The 14,059-nt window shown below is 48.1% G+C and overlaps 2 protein-coding genes across 2 annotated transcripts; both read right to left on the reverse strand.

Moving 5' to 3' along the window:
- Positions 1–3,506: 3,506 nt before the first annotated feature.
- On the reverse strand, positions 3,507–4,798 carry LOC109753323 (zinc finger protein 1). Its single transcript, XM_020312226.3, has one exon. The coding sequence runs from the start codon at positions 4,648–4,650 to the stop codon at positions 3,865–3,867; it is 786 nt and encodes a 261-aa protein (XP_020167815.1). The 5' UTR covers positions 4,651–4,798; the 3' UTR covers positions 3,507–3,864.
- Positions 4,799–9,065: 4,267 nt separating this feature from the next.
- On the reverse strand, positions 9,066–13,859 carry LOC109753320 (B3 domain-containing protein Os11g0197600-like). Its single transcript, XM_020312223.3, has 8 exons — positions 13,702–13,859; positions 11,985–12,553; positions 10,754–11,474; positions 10,486–10,587; positions 10,206–10,358; positions 9,881–10,018; positions 9,594–9,757; positions 9,066–9,504 (listed from the first exon to the last, which is right to left on the reverse strand). The coding sequence occupies exons 1-8, from the start codon at positions 13,787–13,789 to the stop codon at positions 9,208–9,210; spliced, it is 2,232 nt and encodes a 743-aa protein (XP_020167812.2). The 5' UTR covers positions 13,790–13,859; the 3' UTR covers positions 9,066–9,207.
- Between the last annotated feature and the right edge of the window lie 200 nt (positions 13,860–14,059).

Below are 14,059 nucleotides of genomic sequence, written 5' to 3' on the forward strand. Positions count from 1 at the left end.
CTGGTGGCCAGCATCCCTTGATGGTTGACTATTCAAAAAAGAAAAAGTTCCAAAAATGGAAAAGGTTTCAATAATTTTGAAAAACCTTCATGAAATTTGTTAAAAAGTTCATGACTTTGAAACAGAGTTCAAGACTTGAAAAATCTCATTATTTCAAAAAAAAAGTTCAAAAAATGAAAAAAAAGTTCACAAGTTTCAAAAAATAATTTCAAAAACACTTCCCGCAATTTGATTTTTATACGAAATTTTAGAGAATTCTGAAAAAAATCAAAAGAAATTTGATATTCACGAATTTGATAAAATTAGAAAAGAAAAAGCAGCAAAAGTACAGGAAAAATTGCACAGTTCTCATGACGGAAAAAGCTGGGTAAACCGTCCTAAAAAACTAAGGCTACCTTTTAGAAGGTTTCGAAACCGGTGACAAAAAACGTGGACTAGTCGATCAGGAACCTAGCACGCGAGAGCGAACGATAACGAAAAAAGTATGTAATGGACCGAGCTCAAGGTTAAAGGGGGGGGGGGTGCGAGTTTACGGAGAGCAACTAATTGTGTGGTTTGCTAAAAAACTAATTGTGGGGTAACTTTGCGCTCTCCATGGTCACACATGTCGCGTGTTGGGTGCTTCCTCAGATTTGTTTAAAAAAAATGTTTGTACACGTTTTCGTGTTTTAGATGGGATTTTTTGGTTTCCCTATGTTTTGGACCCAAAACAATTTCAAGAAAAAATTACGTCAAAAAGCATTCTTTCTCTTCCGCGAGAAGCACAGGTTTGCCTCCGCGAGAGTTATTGTGCCAATGAGAAAAACATGTTTGTTTTCTTCCGCGAGAGACACAAATTTACTTCGCGTGGAGGCACAGTTTTGCTTCCGCGAGAGGCATAGTTGTGGCTCTTAAAAAGGAAAATTTTACTTTTTTTTTTTCTTCCACAAGAGACACTGATTTGATTTTCATGGAGGCACCTATTTGCCTTCTGCGAGCTGTGCCTCTCGAAAAGAAGAAAAAAAATACATTTTCTTTCTTCGGCAAGAGGCACATATTTGCTTCTCGTGGAGGCACAGTTTTGCTTCCGCGAAAGGCACAATTATGCCTCTCGGAATAAGAAAAAATGCATGCTTTTTTATTTATTTCGCAAGAGGCATTGATTTGCTTCTCGTAGAGGCACATGTTTTCTCTTTGAGATTGCACAAGCTTGCTTCCTCGACGGGTACGTCTATGCGTTTCGAAAGAAAAAAATGCAATTTTTTTCCTTCCGAGAGACACACAGATTTGCATCGCGTGGAGGCATGCCTCTTGGGAAATGGAAAAAAGTGGGAAAATCGTGCTTTGGGCTCAGGTTTTTTTCTCCTTTTCATGAAAAAATTCATTGAAAACTATTAACATGGGATCTAGTTTTAAAGATCTCGGCGCGAGAAATCCAGCGGTTAAAACGGTTCGCGATTCGGATGCGCTGTTTAAAAAATAAACGAGTAGGATTTGCAATGGGTGCCCCTTAATTAGTGATTTCGCAACTTGAGAAGATTGAAATGGCGCACATGGTGCACATGTAGTGCACCGCTCGTCGCAACTTGAGAAGATGGAAGTGACCTTTGCAATGGGTACCCCTTAATTAGTGATTTCTCAATTTGCGCAAACATCTGTAAATGGCGCTGAATAGAATTTCTGCCTGTCGGGTGCAGATATGGCTCGCCAAGGTGAGTGTACGTACCGTCAAAAGCGAGCAGGGGTATGCGGGGTGGTGTATGGACCAGGTGCATGGAAGGGCTCGTGGAGGGCGACCCTCATTTCCAGCTGGCCGGGATTAGATTTATCATTCACTTGAGATGGCGCGGTTCGATGATAAGTGTGTCGTGTAGTCTCTGAGATCGTCACATGCCGCAATCAAATGAACACTGCAACAAGCGGGGTAAGGAGGATGATCGCAACACATGTGGGGCACCATACTGAAATAGAGGCGGTGGGGGTGGTATTTTTTTTCTTTTCCCGTTACAACGCACGGGCCCTTTTGCTAGTTAAAATAAAATAGATACGGAAAATAATAATCAGCAAAACAAACTAAAAAGACAAATGAAAAAGAGAGAAAAAAATACAACACCATCTAACTGGGCCTTGCCCGTTGCCCTCGAGCGTGCAGGCCAGTGAGCGGGGAATAGTGCTAAAGAAATGAGCGGGGAATTGGAGTACCCAGGAGCTCACATCTCCCCTCAAAACATACCTAAAATGGGAATCCCTAAAACAATCTCAAAAAGAGGGAAAAGACTGAAGCGACAATGACGCACTGACCCAGCTGATGACGGCCGGTAAGCATCCAGAACACGGCGCGATAATATCTATAGTAGTGCTGCACGTCCCGGCCGTCGTGGCAGACTACCTATATGAGGCGAACGTGGCGTCAACCGATGCTCGAAAGAAGCCAGAACGGAGCCAGAGCCGGTGACGCGCGCAAACCAATCCAGATCAGACACGTACGCGCCGAACTTCCCACGACGTGCCTGCTGCGCACCGTCGCACGCAGGCCGGCCGAAATCACGCGGCCACTGCATGACCCGAGAGAACGTCACCGCCATGTGAAAACACGTACTCCACCGGCGACCATCCGTCCAATCCCGTGGACACTTCAACACCATACGCGATCAAGCGAGCGCCCGGAAGAAGCACCCCCTCTGGACCGGAGGCGGCCGCCAGCTGAAATGACCACCCAACCACGCGAGCGGCCGGCCGGTGACTGCCGACGTACCGCGCACACTTGGTGGCCGCGGCGCTGGCCGGCCGTTGCGTCGAAAGCGATCACTCCAGCCGCAGGTCGGCACGGAGAAAAAAGCCTATCAACCCCGGCGGGCGGGCGGGCGGGCCGACGTCGCTGTCGCCATTTCCATCCACCGCGCGGCAAGTTGGGCTGGGGTGCCGCCGGCCGGTCGACGTGCACGATGCTGCGAACCGGCCCGAGGTTTGTTTCCACTTGCAGCCAGCGGTGTCTTGTACTACTGGTCGTGGTCTCCTGCTAGCTAGCTAGCACATGTCACGCAGCAATTCCCCGGCTAAACACAGGCGGTGGAATCGGATTTGATTATTCGTCGAGAGCGAATCACGTCACGCGGACACGTAAAGAACAGTCTTGCTAGGCGGCCGGTCGATCGGTCCGTGCGAGGTTGAGTGCACTTCTCCGCTTCTGCTGCCATGAACTGAAGCAGAGGCTAAGGGTAAAAAAAAACATTTGAAGCAGAGGCTTCCGTCTCTTTTTCCTTCTTGCAAGTCACAGTAGAGTTTCTCGGAGGCGAGTACAAGTTACTCCCTCCGTTCCAAATTACTCGTCGTAGAAATGGATGTATCTAGAACTAAAATACATTAGATACATCCATTTCTGCGACGAGTAATTCGGAACGGAGGAAGTACAATGTACGCAAAGGGAGTAGACGTGGCGGAACTATCAATCATTTGAGGTTTCAGCAAGCTACCGAATAATATAGATAAACAACTGCAAAATTTCCTCAAATAATAAGTCCAAAAAATTCAATTCGAATAATTTCCAATTCCATTCATGTTTCTGTTACACGGCACTGCCAGTTCATGACCAATCTCTGTATGAGTATGTATGAACTGTGGACTACAATATACTGACGCCTACACAACAACCGAAAGAGGAAGCAAGTACTCCTCCGTCGTTACAAGGAACCAACAAGATCTAGGACCTATATCTTCTACGTATACGGCTACTGGAGTATGTATGTATGTAGTATCACTCACTCACTCAATCTGTACAGGAGCAGAACAAATTTAACCAAACGAATGAACGAATTTCACCACTGGACTGGACCAAAAACTTTGGATGGAATCATCGATGGGATCCATGCAGCTGGAGCAAGCTGCTCAGGCGGTGAGAAGCCGAGGCTTCTTGAAGGCGAGGGGGCTCTGCACCTCCTCGTCGTCCTCCCACATCATCTTGCCCTTGGCGCACGGCCTCCAGACGAACTCCGGCACGGCCGGGATGTTCAGGTCGAAGGCCCGGGCGGCGGAGCTCCCGTAGCCGGTGCTCCCCACCTCGGACTCAGCGGCCGCGGCGGCCAGAAGCTCGGTGGACGAGGCGGCGGCGCCAACGCCTCCGTCGTAGTGCTTCCTCTTGTGCCCGCCCAGCGCCTGCCCGGTGGGGAACTCCTTTTGGCAGATGGAGCACCTGTGGACTCTGTTGGTCGTGCCGTCCGAGGACGCGGCGGTGGACGACGTGGCCGGCTCGGCGGATGGCAGGACGGCGGCCACGGCCGGGAGGGCCACGAGTGGAGCAGCGGCGGCATCAGCGGGAGGAGACGGCTGCTTCACCCGGTGGCTCGTCTTGTGGCCACCCAGCGCCTGGTAGGAGCTGAAGGACTTGCCGCAGACGGAGCACTTGAACTCGGCAGGCACCGGCGCAGCGAACGCCTCCGGCTGCGGCGCCTGCACGCGCTGCTTGCCGCCGCGGGAGAGCATGAGGAGGCAGAGCGCGAGGTTCTCCTCCTCGGAGCGCTGGCGGCGCGATCGCTTCCTCTTGGCCCACCCCTGCAGCACGTGGCCGCTCTCCTCGCCGCTGGTGGCGCCGCTGAGCGCCGCGGCCGCCTCAACGTCGCGCTGGTGCTGCTCCGGGATCAGGGCGTGGAGCGCTTCCATGGCCGACGACGACATGGCAGTCACAAACGAAGCTAAGCAAAGCAGGGAGAGAGAAGACCTCTTCTTCTTCTTCTTCCTTGTGCGGTGGCTGAGGGTGGGAGAGTGTGGTTGCTTGGGTGTCCGCCTCGCTCTAGCTGGGTGTGGTGTGAGGGAGTGGTGGAGTGAGAGGGTTATAAAGCGGTGGGGGCGAGGAGGTGGCCGGCGGCGTGGGAAGTTGCGTCGCAGGTGGAGCATGGAAACGTGGTCGATCGTGCGGCCCGGGCGCACGAGGCGCGGTGCTGTGCGGCTGACGGGCGGGGCCGGAGGTGGTGGCAGGGGTGGTTAGTTAGGAACCGGTGGAGTGGCGGCGAAGGCTGGGTTGTGGGTCACTCGGGTTCTCGATGTGGTGGGTGGTGGAGGGAGGAGGAGGAGAGGTGGTGTGGGTCGCATGCAACGAAAAAGTCGTGGTCAACGTGGAGGGGAAGACACGGCCGGGCGGGCAAGTGGAGCTAGTGAGCGGGTGTGTGTGTGTGGTGGGAGTGTGATTCCGAAGAAGAGTGAGGACTGGTCGGACCGAGGAGGCCGCGGTGTCAGTGCGGACCGACTGCGGGAAGCGGTCGCCGTCGGTTGCCGAACGCAAAGCCGACCCGGCCCGGCCCGCTAACGCCGTTTCCAGATTAGTTTTTTTTTTTGCATGGGTTTCCAGATTAGTTTACTGCTCGAGCTGCGGCTGTCGTGCGTATTTGACCCTCACTCCCATTGGACGGTTCGTTCCAAAATATTTCGACGCTATATATACGTAGCTCGTACGTACTACGTGACATGTCCATCTTTTTCTTTTTGGGTAAAAAAAAGAGAAGGCCGGGGCGGGCAACATCCGAATTGTGTTTGTCTTCGTGAAACATCTAGGGTGGTGCATGGGTGCGTGCTGACCTCACGGTTTGATTGTTATTAGAGCCACTAGACTGCAAAATGACAGTGGGTCAAATGAAGGGGGTGGCTACGGTAGTGGTTCCGGTGCTGCAAACAAAGCCAGCGTTTGGCACATGCGTGTGGAAAGCCGACACGGTCTTCGCCTCGTGCTGCTTCTGGAGGACGGTTCAGCGAAATCGATCCACGTTGAACCGACCCGGTAACAAGTCAGCTCAGCGCCTCAGACCACGCAACCGGTGCCGGACGTGCTTGGAAGATTCCAACGCTCCGGTCGTCTCGGGGTCAATTAAAATAGCTCGTCGCCTGCCTCTGAGCGTCCGTCCATCGGCTCAAGTTATTATCCCGGCAAGAGTGGATCTTCTGCAGCAGGATCATTTTTGCCTGGTCAGTTTACCTGGTACGTGCTAAGTTTGGCAATCAACATGTACTACATGCTAGTACAGTTCTTACACGAGGATTCCTATCCATTTTTGCGCAGGGCACCGACGGGAGGAAAAGCTTGCCGTGCCAGCAGCTGCCTTGTGCTCCTTTTCTCACGAAAGGCACATGCCCTGCCAACACACACACACACACCCATGGCCACTTGGCTGGCTACTAACCCGGCGTGCAGGCATGGTTATCTCTTCTCGAGCTAATAAAGAAGCACACCGCTAAGCGTTGACGTATCGGCATGACACCTCCATCCGATCACACATTCACACCCTCGGCGCCTCCCTCGCGCGGCGTCCGTCACCTGGCACGTCACGCCCCGCGTTGCAGAACCAAACCAATCAACACGGCCCGTCGTCGGCCGGTCGGTCGCTTGCCCAGACGAAACTCGACCACGTATAGGATTACGCCGTACGGGGTCGGCAGGAAGCCTCTCTCTCTCTCGCCTTGCCTGGCCCCGATCGGGCTACGTATACGTACGCGGGCGATGGAGCCGGTCCGTTCCGTCCGCACTTGACTTTTCCGCAACCGCAGCCGGCTCGGGTTCGGCGACTCGGCCGGCGTCTTTCCCAGGGCGGCAACGGCAAGCGGCAAGCGGCACGTCTCCGTCGCCGTTGGATATGCGTTGCGTGCGCTCGCCTTTTCCCCACGTGTTCCTCGAGCCATCGGCCTCGCCTAGTGCCGGTGGTGTCGTCGCGATCGGGTCCGCTCCCGCGTGGTACGCACGCAGGTACCCGAGGCCTAACTAGTGATTGGGTAGCTAGTGAGATCGGGAGTGGCCACTGGCCAGCCGAACCACTGCACTGCCGTGCCGTGCCGTGGTTGATTAATTATCGCTGGCCGTTGGGGCAGTGGCCACAGTGGCCAGTGGATGCCGGTGGCAGCACGGGGTGGTTGCGCGGCGCGCGTAGCGAGCGTTGGGGTTGCTTGCGTCGTTGGATGCCGGCCGGGGCGGGGGTGCTGGGTGTGCCACGAGCGGCCACGACGGTGCGAATATATCCGGAGTGGACGCGGGCGGACCGACGGGGGATCCATCCATCCATCTCTCCTGCTCGTGGATGGAAGGTGGTTGCCCGGTTGGCGAGTGGCTGGTGATCTAGCAAGCAATTGATTAGCTAGGCTTGGTAAAGCGCCTACCTAACCACCCCCCTGTGCCGTGCATAACAGAATCGCCAACTTTCCCATCCGATCTCCGCTTTTGTTTTAAGCCACTGCTGCACCTGCACTGCACTGCTGTCGTGACGCAGAGTGTGATTCGTCGCATAAATAAATGAAAAGGCAGAGTCTGATTATGTATGTACATATTTAGAGCATCTCCAACAGGAGCGCTGGCTCCAGCGACCGCTGCAAACTATAGCATGCACGAGCCGCTCCAGCAGGCGCTGCAAAAAAAAAAAAAACAGCGCGCGCCCAGCACAAACAACATATGACACTTCAAACAAAACCAAGAAGATCAAACACATAAAAAATAATCAACAATAAAAGTTTAATTTTATTACAACCCAGACAAATAATTTATCTTCCAATACAACAAATAGTTTGACACTACAACATCAAATGTACAACATCAAACATACAAATCATCATGCGTTTTGTCGGCCATTCCATGCCCACCACTCCTTGATGAGATCCTTCCGAAAATCATCATGCGTTTCGGCACGTCGAATGGCATGATAGGAGGCAACAAACCGGGCCACCCTCGCAGCCCTCCGCCGCACTCGCACGGGATGTCCCAAGAGCTCATACTGAGAGTAGTCTGAATCTTGGCCACGCTCATTCTCGATGATCATGTTATGCATGATCACACAAGCGTGCATGATGTACCAAAGGATCTTTTGATCCCAAAATCTAGCCGGTCTTCCCACTATAGCAAATTGGGCTAGCAAAATCCCAAAAACTCTCTCCACATCTTTCCCAGCTGCCGCCTGAGCATTGTGGAAATCTAGATTTTTCTTACCTTCCGGTTTTTTCAACGGCTTCACAAATGTTTGCCACTTTGGGTAGATGACATCCACAAGATAGTAGCCATAGCTGTATGTATGTCTATTTGCCACAAACTGCACCGGTGGCAGTTCACCATTTGCAATATTATTCATGAGTGGTGACCAATTAACAACGTTGATATCATTCAAAGATCCAGGCATTCCAAAAAAAGTATGCCAAATCCAAGTCTCTTGATCGACCACCGGTTCAAGGATTATAATGGAACCCTTTTTCTGGCCGTGGAATTGCCCATGCCATGCCTTAAGACAGTTCTTCCAACTCCAATGCATGCACTCTATTGAGCCAAGCATACCTGGGAACCCACGAGCTTTGTTCATCTCCAAAAGCCTTCCAGCGTCTTTAGTATTGGGAGATCTCAAATACTCCGGGCCAAACACTTGCACAATTCCGACTGCGAAGCGCTTGACACACATGATGGCTTGACTCTCACCCATGGCCAAGTGGTCATCAACTAGCAATCCAAAGACTATCACTGCAGAAAAGGTAGCATTACAATAATCGCCAATATTTTAATAAAGTTGATTAACTGAATACAACATTAGGAATATAACAAGAGTCAAGATGCCCGCAAAATCAGAAGAAAGATAAGTAAATGTTGTCAACATGCTAAAACCTCTAGTTACATCCCACAAGTTGATCTATGGTGAACTAAAACGTTCATGAAGAAAGTACTAGCAACATGGATACACCATTTCTTGTGGTGGGAAGCAGTACAAAATCAAGATGCACCAGAGATTATGTCTAGAATCCTAAGCCGATTGAAGACCATAATGGTGCAAATGTGTTAAATATTCAATTGCGCTAGCTTAGATCTGATACACAGAATGTAGGTTTACCAAGCGTAGTGAACCAATTGCGATCTGGATGGATCTCTAGAGTTCAGACGAACACGCCAAGGGGGCTTCGATTCAAATGAGAGGAAGAGATAAGAGATCCATCCGATACAAATGGGTTGTTGTGGCGCAGTGGCTCGAGGGGTTTTACCAAATTTTAGGGTTATATAAAGGCCATTCGGCAACGACGGAAACCCTAGGTTATGAAGGGGATTGGGACATGGAGAAGAAAGGAAAGTATGAACTCCATGCTTATCGTTTCCTTATAATCCAGTAATTAGCCTCAGCAACAAACATAGTATAATTCTTAATGTTATGGTTTAACAACGACGGGATAGAGCGGGTCTTTCTCCATCATCAACGACACTGGAGCAAAACATTTTGGGGCCAATTATCACTTGCATGTACGTGGTTTTGGGGCGATGACGCAAGGCGTGATCTCCAACACGACCTTGTAGACATGAAGCTTGATGTTGTATTCCTGGTCCAGGAGCTCGAAGATGCACACGTCCCACTTCTCCAGGTTGTTCTCCATGGCCAACGCACCCCACCCAGCGCTGAAAGCCGCGCGGGGACACTCGCCGCCGGTGTACTCGTACCACACCTTCCACGGCTTCCCCTGTGGGTCCCAAAACGTCATCTTCCTACTCTCTTCGGGGAGAAATGTTTTCACGAACTTGTCGGGGATGATCTGCAGTTGCCGGTCGATTACGATCAGCCAGTGAGCACTGCAGTATTTGAATATGTGTATCGAAAGGGGAAATCAAATTGATCAATTACCATGAAGTACGACGCATAAACATCGTTGTGCTTCATTGTCTTGACGGTGAAGGGCCTCTCGGATTTGAACCTCTGTGCCCTCTCCATGGCGTATTCCTTCTCCCTTTCAGTTACTGGACGCCCCTGTGATGTTAATCCCGGCCTTCTCATAACCTTGATGAGAACTAGTATAAAAATATGCAGACTATCAAGATAGTTCACTTCAAGTTGTTCTAATTAGTACTAGCAGAAATAAAATGGCGCACTTACAGGAAGGAAGGAAGGTAGGAAGGAAGAAAGAGATTTACCTCTGCCAGGTTGGTTTTCACCATTGCTCTTGTTGAACATTGGGAATTGATTCTGCTTACTAAGCCTTTTACCAAAAGATTTGTGCCATGTGGTTAAGTCCGTGCACATGGATTCTGGTGTGAATACACCTGTATGAACTATATGTGGGTAAAGTTCATTAGCTTGATGACAAGAGCATATAGATAGGAACCATTTTAAAGTATAAGACCACTGCTATGTAGGTAGCAGAGCATATAGATAGGTCTATGACACAACATCTATGTGTGTGTGTGTGTGTGTGTGTGTGCAAAACAAGTACTACTCATTTTGAAATTGATTCATTACCTGCCCAATTGTCACTTGATGTTGTTTCTTTCGAAGCTTTTTTGAGGGGAACTCTTTTAGATGCTGAAGCAGTAGACCTGGTATAAAAAATTAAAGGAGCAGTAGAGCTTTTTCCCTCAGCCTTAGAGTCCTTTGATGGACGACTGGCCAACTCTGCATACAATGGATGTGCACTCAGGTTAGCTAGATAACAAGAGCCTATGAATCATGTGACAACATTTAGCCATCACAATATATAGCTAATTTGAAATCGATCCATCCAATGGTTATTCTGAATTACCTGCCAAATTGTCACTTGATGCTGCTGCCTTAGAAGCTGAATCACCAGATGGAGACCTTATCTCCTCAGCCTTAGACTTCATGGGTGGACGATGCTCCGATTCTACTTATAGTTTGATGTGCACATAGACAAAGGTTAGCTCTCTAACAAGAGTATACGAATCATTTTATAAAATAAAGCCATCTCATACCAATATATACAGAAAACATACTATGCGTACTAATTATTTTGAAATCGATCGATCGATCAGTGGGTTCTTCTTAATTACCTGCCAAACTGTCGCTTGATGATGTTCCCCCAGAAGCTGGATCACCAGATGGGGCTTCAGAGTTTTTCCCCTCCGTCGGCCTAGACTTCTTGGATCGGTCCACTTCTGCCATGATATCATCAAGCTTCCTAAACCTAGCCCTCTTCCCGACCACAAAACCGTCGTCGGTCTTGTGTTGATCGTCCTGCTGTTGTTGCTCTGGTTCTAGAGCATCGTTGCTGGACATGCGACGTTCATAGTCTTGCTCATTCTCCGGAGTTTCTGATAATGCATCTTCAACTTCCTCTGCCTCTTCATCTTCTGAAGCATCTTCTTCTACTTCTGAAGCTTCATTTTGTGGTGTACCATCTACACTAGTGCCAGAGCGAGCGTCTTCTTGCGGGACAGTATCATCTACATTGGTGCTTATGAGCCCTTTCTCTTCCTCTCTGGCCACGTCGATGTCCTTGTGTTGTGGCTGTGCGAGAGATGCATACGGAGCCTCACAGGACGATGGTAAGAAAACCGTCACTGAGAATTGTGACTGCCCGTCGTAACGGAACACCAGCAGGTAGCCATACCCAACGCGATGGTCGGAGAGGAACTCCTTCCATCCACGCGCAAAGCATAGCTCCCCGGAGATTTTAGCCAGCTCTACGGGCCATTTATTCCCGCTTGGACCTCTTAGGGACACCATTCCTGTACAATCTTCCAAGTATTTGTGGAATCCTGCTGGAATGGTCTACAACATATGTCATCATAAAAATTAGTTAGTAATGGTTGAACACATGCCAAGCACAACCCAAACATGCATATATGGCATTTAATCTTGCCTTCCTATAGTCCAATCCCAGCTATTAGTCACTACTCAATTGGCATTATATTTTGCGCAAATATTACATATGTCTGTTTTATTCACAATCTACATTTTTTTGTAAATACAAAAAATATCAACTTTCATGAAGTAGTTTAGATTTGGGTATGTTATCTGTTTTATCCTTCTCAATGACAGAAAACATTGTATAGTCCATGTTTTAAACATATCATTCACAAATTGAACAAAGAATCTTTTGGGTGAAATGTATTATACATGTACAATTTTAACTATATCAAATTAGTGAGCACCATTCCTAGTGAACCGCAATGGAAAAGATAACCATCAAAACAATCATAGAAAAATATGGGAGGTAAAAATGGAACAACTAAAATGAGTTAGTCTCTTTCTTTGTTGTTATGAATCAAGAAAACCTACCACGTGTTCCATGAATGAATTGGATATGAGCGCCCTAAAGAAGTGAGGGCAATTTTGTTTGTCATTTTGGTCTTCCTCATCCCTTTCCTTCGAATCATGTTCCTCTTTACCATTCTCCTTCCTCCCCTTCTGCTCATTTATCTCCTTTTGTTCCTCCTCTTTCTCTTTCTCAATTTCTCCTTCCTTCCCTTCCTGCCCCTGCTCTTCTTTCTCATTCCCATTCTCCTCCTTTCTTTCCTTATGTGACATCGCCTTCCTCCCATTTTCCTTTCTTTTCCTCTGATCCTCCCTCTCCTTCTCCTCATCATCCTTCTTATCAACAACTCTCATTTTCTTCTCTTTCTCCTCCTTGTTCTTAGTCATCTTCCTCTCTGATGAATTTTGCTTCTCCTCTGTTTTCTTATCACCTTCAGCTTTCTTTTGCTTCCTTTTCTCTTTCGTGTTAATATTTTCATCTTTCTCTTCTTTTACCTTGACATTTTTCTTATTATCCACCATGCCCATAGTGTTACACTGTTTTTGATGGCGTACCATGATTGGACCTTTACTGATGGCATGTACTTCTCTCTCTGCAATACAATAGGAGGTATATGGTAAATTAGCATAATACGTTTGCAATGCTAACAATGGCATATAATACCACTCAAGTTTCACTCGAGGGCTGAATCAACATATGAAGTGCTTTCCAGGTTTGGATTATTGTTCCGACTATTCAATGATTATTCCAAACTGCTTACTTATTTTCAAGAACACTCCTACAGAGTCCTTTTGTTACAGATCTAACAACCAACATAAATATAATTTCCATATAAGCTCTCCAGGGAATAAAATAGAACACTATTTATCCCATATTTATATTAAAAATATTGGACACACGAGTGCACACCATACATGAATGCTCGGAATATATATAGAGTGGCCACATGCATATTATTTTGGCGAGGCACACTTGCACATTTGTATATATTCATGTAACCAGGCAATCCTGTTTTGATACCTTATCAGATCCATCCACTAATAGATCTTCATGTGATCCGCATGTTTATCCTTCTAGAGAATTTGCCAAACGAACATTATTTTGTGTTGATGAGATTTACAAATTTGATGATTCCATTATGAAAATTTAGTAAACTAAGAAACATGCACATACTGTGTATATTACCATCCTTGCCTTGAGACAAGAAAGGTATGGCGTAACTATCAACACAGCGGTTATCACAAGAGAAAAGGAATGTAGCATTATACTGATATGCAATATTTTAATAAAACTAAATATAACTTAAAGAATATAAAACATTATTTTTCCTAGTGGGATTCTTTCTTCCATATATATAGGGCATTAGATCATTCTTCCAACATGGCCGAATTTCCATTGCGAGGATGACAACACCAAAAACATTATTGTGTGTTTCATAAGAATCTATAACCCCCCCCCCCCCCCCTCAAAGTGAGAAGACGGATACGCCAATCTTATCAAGAAAACCTCTAGTTATATCCCACATAGATCTATGCTCAAGTAAAACATTCAGATCAAGAACAAGCGGGATGTGAATCTAATTGCAATATTTCAACTTCTAAAGATGCACAAACAATATCATGAAGTATATAGATCTCTTCCACCCAATAGTTTTGCCAAAAACGTGGGATATCAAGTAATGCCCTAGAAGTGATGGATTCAAAGATTGAAACCCTCGAAGAAGGGAAAACGAGGCATTACCGGTGTCCATGGAAAGAGATCGGGAAGGACGAGGCCTCCACGGAGCGAATTCGAGAGAGATCCACAGATCTGGAGCGCCGGAGGGCATACTGGGGCGAGGGAGACAGCAACCGGCGGCTAGGGCAGGAGAAGAGGTCGGGCACGAAGGGGAAAAAGAGATGCCCCTTGGCCCGAGTGCTTAAATACATGCCTCGACCGCGGAGCGGTTGTACCGCTCCGAAGAGTGGTTGTACCGCCCCTAGTACGACCGTGGGATTACGGGTGATACTATTGTTTCTAGGGAGGCAGCGATAGTACCGCCTGTAACCGCCCGATAGTACTGGCTAGCTGCATAGGCTGGAGAGAAAGTAGTAGAACC

This window comes from Aegilops tauschii, chromosome 5, assembly GCF_002575655.3.
Source record: "Aegilops tauschii subsp. strangulata cultivar AL8/78 chromosome 5, Aet v6.0, whole genome shotgun sequence".
Lineage (NCBI taxonomy): Eukaryota > Viridiplantae > Streptophyta > Magnoliopsida > Poales > Poaceae > Aegilops > Aegilops tauschii.